General features: G+C 37.6%; 1 protein-coding gene across 1 annotated transcript; it reads left to right on the plus strand.

Moving 5' to 3' along the window:
* The first annotated feature begins 1,188 nt into the window (after positions 1-1,188).
* Positions 1,189-3,005, plus strand: LOC121425580 (potassium channel subfamily K member 13-like). Its single transcript, XM_041621673.1, has 2 exons — positions 1,189-2,153; positions 2,764-3,005. Exons 1-2 carry the CDS (start codon positions 1,856-1,858, stop codon positions 2,973-2,975), a joined length of 510 nt encoding a protein of 169 aa, XP_041477607.1. The 5' UTR covers positions 1,189-1,855; the 3' UTR covers positions 2,976-3,005.
* The last annotated feature ends 3,023 nt before the right edge of the window (positions 3,006-6,028 follow it).

Here is a 6,028-nt window from a genome sequence, read left to right on the forward strand (position 1 = left end):
GTTGTAAAAATATTTATGTTCCATTGGTGAAAAAAAAGGTATCTAATAACTTTCAAAGAAAAAAAAAATGGGAAGAGAGAATCGGAAAACAATTCTCACTGGAGAAATGGCGTTGTTTTAATTCTATACCGTTTCAAGTAATGACAGATGTTTCAATCAGGTGGTTTCAATATTGCTTAATTAACTGTATTATTCCAACGAATTTGTATTTGTGCAAAATCCAAGCTAAAGCAAGTAGTACTTGTACTTTCTGTACCTCCCAAGTTGAAACTATTGAACATCTGTTCTTTGAATGCCACTTAGTTAAAAAAGTATGGGCATACTTTGAAAGGAGACTGTTTGAAAGATGCAAATTAGTATTAAAATTAACCATGGAAAATGTTCTTTTTGGAATTACTCCCATTAAATATAATAGAGCCTTAAATACACTGATTATTTGGATAAAATGGATGATATATAAAATCAAATTAGCTGGAATTCGTCTTATGCCACAGAAAATCCTCAACGAGTTAAAGAATTATTTTTCGTACGAAAAAGCTGTTTCATGTGAAAATATGCAGCAAGCATCTTTTGAAAAGTGTTGGTCAAATTTTATTAATCTTTTCGACTAATGTCGAAAAGATTGTCAACTAATGTCGAAAAGATTTTCAACGGTTTGCGAGATACAATTTTGCATCTTTTTCTTTCGTTCTCTACATAAATTAAAGCTATGTTTTTGCTTTTGGTACCGTAAATGATTCATTTTGTAATAAGACTGTATTATCAGCTTTTTATACTGTTAAACACTCACTTTCTGATTATTTTTGTACATTGACTGAAAACAAATGTAAACTGAAGCCATATTGATTGTGCAAGCAGATCTACATGTAAACTGATTATATATTGAATAAAACACCCTACTGTGGGTGAAAAAGAAATTGGAAAAAAAAAAAAAAGAATATGAAGAATCGGATTTAGCTATTCAACAGTGAATGGTATCCATTTTCTAAATCAATCAATGAAACGTGACTCATAATATTATTGTCATCACTGATTTATAAACTGCATCGATTCGATATCATATGATCATTTCGCAGACGACAGTGTACTAATGTCCTATTCTTACTTTTTGCGCGCGCTTTTTTTCTGATTGCGTTCGTTTCCAAGGAATCCTGCCAAACGCTTCAGCGAGCGAGAAAGGATTGAACTTCTGTCGAACGCCAATCAGTGAACATGGTCATCCAGGGTTTAATATCCATGCTACGCTTGTTATTGATTTCTTGTTAACGTGTGGAAGAGATCGAGTCTGTAGATTCGGCGTGTTTTGATTAGTCGTAACCGTAGTGGATGCCTTTATATTTGGATGCTAACGAGCACCTTGGCGTTGCCCAACCAGTTGAGGCATATTAGTATGGACACATCTTTCTCCAATGCTCCGCATATGTGGCAGTGTCGTGTGGTCAAACCGATTGCCGCTGGTGCCGGTCACATGTGCCTTTTATGCAGTTTCGAAGAGGTTCCGACGAATTTATTTTGATTTTATCGATTTCATAAGTAAATAACCTCTTTCCCGGATTTTCAGAATTTCGGAGTGAAATGTTCAATATGCCTTGTTTTCGCTCTGACTAGGAGAAATATCATCTACAAATGAGGTGACGTTGACTGCAGTGAAGATCGTTAATTGATAAATGTGTATGTACGTCTTGCCGTTTGGAATTATATGGATATGTCGTAACTGCTTTTGATTTGAATGCTTTTTAAAACGTGCTTCTCAGAGTTTTTACACAACTCGTCGTTCTCTTCGGAATCGAATCTTGTATCAACGATTTATTTTCGCTTGAAGCAGAAATATTGAAGGATAAGTCTTTGTATCGAGATGGGGAACTCTATGTGCTGTCGAAGGAGGTGCCAGTCGCGGAACGTTTCATCGCCGAAGAAGCTGAAGAGGGGCGAAAGCGTCTTCGACCAACATCCATGGCTTCGGAAACTCCAAAGCGCCCTCGTAACGATCTCCTTGCTCGCCATCCTCTTCGGCTACGCCTTCATTGGCGCTGCCGTGTTCGTCGTTCTCGAGAGCAACACTGAACTCGAGGCCCTCCACCGGTATGAGGAGGCGCGACGAGATTTCCTTGGACACGTCACGAACGTAACGCTCAATTTTTCGTCCATAGAAGGTAGATAGTTTGCTAAAATGTCGTCGACAGTTGTCATGTTTGTCATATAGTCAATACTAGCATCTAATTCAATATGAAATACACGATACAAACGAGAAATGTAGCACTGTATACGCAGGCGTCGATATATACACCAATCATACTCATCCAAAAAGAACTTATTTTATACGAGGATATATGTAGGCTCGTATCACCAGACGAGGGAATAAAATATGAAGGGAGAAACATAGAAAGAAACAGAGAGAAAGACGAAGAGACAAACATACAAAAATAGATTGAGAGGGAGAGAGAGAGAGAGAGAGAGAGGATGGTAAAAGCAAAGGTGTGTTTAAAATTTTAATAAGATATTGCCTATAACTTTGGTAGTAATATTGTGTGTGGTATGATAGTATCTATAGTAACTGCACAAAGCATGAGTTGTGTTACTGAATAATAGAATTTTCGTGGGTTTTTTTTTCCAGGGGGTTCCGGATGTATTGCCTGAAACCTTCCCTTTTTTCAAATTTCCCTGAAACATCAGCATGTATTGTTTATTTTGTAGTTGATTGATTTGTGGACAAATAAATGAAATGAAATTTCATGTCACTATTTTCCCCCTTTTCCTGTCAAGACCCTAGTGACATCGACATCGATGACATGAAAATGGATCTGCTTCTCCTCGTGGACCAGTACGAAGATGCAATGGAAGACGTCCTTTGTAAACACCATACCTCGGTCAAGACACGAAACGCGACCGGCAAGCCCAGGTGGAATTTCTTTGGAGCTTTGTTCTTCTCCGCCACCGTCATCTCAACCATAGGTAGGAAAAATGTTTACCTTTGACACGCAATCATATTCATATTGTAATGAATGTATCATTATTTGTTTCATGATACATATTGGAAATGTGTATCCAACATACTAGCATGACTAGACCAAGGAGTGGAGGATGTGTGGCCAAATTTCCTTGTACTTGGTTTCATTTATATTTTCAAAACAAAACAGGATCGGATTTCAAGCAATACTATAGAAAAAAAATATATTTAAAAGCAGCGGAAAACAGTTTTCAAGATGACTATTTCCATTCAAAATCTCAAGCTCAATAAGATATTGAACGGATTGAAACTATCCCGATATCAGCACCTTATCTGTTTCCTAATACTTATATCATATGCAGATATGTCATACCTTCACACCTTGTCTACATGCCTTTAAATGAGTCACTTCACCGTTGCATGCTCAACGATTCTGTAATGACAGACAATTTCCTGCAGACTTAAACATGCATATATCAGTTTCAAGATTGTATATTAAGCCTTGATGGGGATCATTCATAAAACATCGGCAATTCAGGTTGCTATATACCCCAGTAGTATTTGTGGCGTAATTTCCGGTCTAAAGCTGAATTTATGGTATATATTTCCTTTGTAGCAGGTGGTATAATTAGGAATATCACACATTGACATTAGATATTAAATACTTGTATATTAGGTGAGCGGAAGGTATCAAAGTTCATCAAACTTTCAAACGAGCTTATACCACTAGTCACATTGGCGGTTAATTGCCAATTCGCCTATACTGCCAACTAGTCCACTCACCACATGGTCTACTTTCATTAGTCCAATGCCATTCCGTTTCATCAACAATTCGTCCAACAACCATTTGGTCCAATCATCATTTGGTCTAATTACCATTTCGTCTATGACCATTTCGTCTAATAAACAGTTGGTCTAATATCCATTTCATTTTCATTCATTTTGCACAACACTTTAGACCAATTAGACCAAATGGTAATATGGACTAAATGGCTATTGAACCAATTGGTTATTAGACGAAATGGCATTAGACTAAATGGAAGTAGAACATACATGTGGTGAGTGGGCGAACTGATGGTAGACCAAATGATAGTAGACGAGTTGGCAAATGGACAAAATTGGCATTATGACGAATTGGGAATAAACCACACTGGCGATACCGACTCCAGACCAACCAAATCTGTGACGTCATTTCCAATGACATACCAGCGGTTTCGTTAACCGGTCGCTGGTATCCGAGTTTAAATGCAACCGTCACATCAACGAATCCGACTCCAAACCGACCAATGATATGCCACTTGGTATGAGGTAATAGTTTTGATCGATCTCACGTCGGTTCATTTGGTGTAACTGTTGCAATTGCCCTTCTTTAATCACGTGTATTTGCTGATGATTTAAGTAATTTAAGCTAGTGAACATGCATTTCCAAGGTTAGGTGATATAGGCAAAGCTCAATACCTGATGCACAACGAGTTGCAACGGGGAAAGTGGTAATCAGCAACGGTTACTCTACACCGGGAAGGGGGGGGGGTCGGTATTAAAGGGTGACGAGAACCTAGTTAATGGGTCCACACCAGAGGCATGGGCAAAAATCCGGGGGGGGGGGGGGGCGTGTCCCCCTACTCAAAATAGTAGGGGGACACAATATCAAATGTCCCCCTACTATTGTGGTCTTTTATGATGGTAAGAAATACATCTGATTCCTTCAAATCGAAATAAAACATGTATTTTAGGACGAGATGACCTTACTTTGGGGTGATAACCTTTTTTTTTTTTTTTTGCTTTTTCCGCCCCTGACCAGAGGCTCTCTTTATAAAGGTCTTTACACATATGGTAACTTTGGCATGATGGCAACTGCCATGGTAACATGGCTCAGCAGCCAATCAAAATCAATGTTTCTATGGTAGGTACGACAATGGCAAAGTTACAATATTGTAAGTCTTTATGAAGTGGACCCATGGACGTTTCAGCCGGCGAATATCGACTTTCTTTAGCGCGAGTCATCTAACCCTACTTCTCAATATATAAATGGTCGGATTTTTATTTCAAGCATTTATTTCTTAATCAAGATCGCGAGGATATTGCATTAGCATTGTATGAATGTAAAAAAGACAACATGAGAAAGAATTGAAGAGAAAAAAGAGCCGATACAAATTTGTCATGTAGCATTGATATGAGGCTACTTGTAGCATGGCTCTATACTATAGACATAATATGCATAGTGGATAATTCCTAGCATAATGATCATGACTTTCCAATTAACTGATAATTAGAGTATTGGTTTAATGGGTTTGTAGGTTGCATAATTCATGATCTATATGGTGCTCCAGCGTAGGATTTATCTGTGAATCAATATTCTCAAAAATAATGAGACTAGATGAAGCAAAAGATAGAAAACACGACAGAAAACAAGAAATTAAGAGGGGGTGAAAGGGGGGAGGAATATGTGAATGAGATAGAAAGAGAGAGAGAGGCGGACAGACCATGAAAGATATATAGAGAGAGGGAAACGAGGAGAGGAGTAACGGGAAGAAATCGAAGAGGAAAGTGGAAGAAATGAAGAAATAAAAATATATATAGATTTCGAAATCCATTAGTTAATGACAAGAAGTCGATGAATAAAACGAGAGAAAAGGAACCGCTAATTAAATAGCGAGAAGGAAAGATAAATCTAATTAATTTGACCAAAAAATTAACAAAGACAAGTACGATACCACCCCCCCCAAAAAAAAAGAATAAAATTGTAAGGAAATTGGGATATTACAAGAGATTTCGTTGCTATGGTAACCTTACAACCACGCTTCTTCCTGTCTTCCGCTCTACGTACTTGACCCATTTCCTAGTAAAAGTTCACTGGTAGGAGATGATTTTCATTTCGGATAATGACTACCACTGTCAAATCTGTCACTGAGGAATCCACACTCAACAAGCCCTGCTTTTTAGTGGATCCCTCCATTTCCTCAACTTTTATTTAAACAGTAATTTAAAATGCATGTAAGTTATATGCAAAATGCTTTGTCATAAATATTCTATAATTATTATTATCATGATTATGTAGTTAGTATCTGGTTCATTGTAAAT

Source organism: Lytechinus variegatus, chromosome 12 (genome assembly GCF_018143015.1).
Source record: "Lytechinus variegatus isolate NC3 chromosome 12, Lvar_3.0, whole genome shotgun sequence".
Taxonomy (NCBI): domain Eukaryota; kingdom Metazoa; phylum Echinodermata; class Echinoidea; order Temnopleuroida; family Toxopneustidae; genus Lytechinus; species Lytechinus variegatus.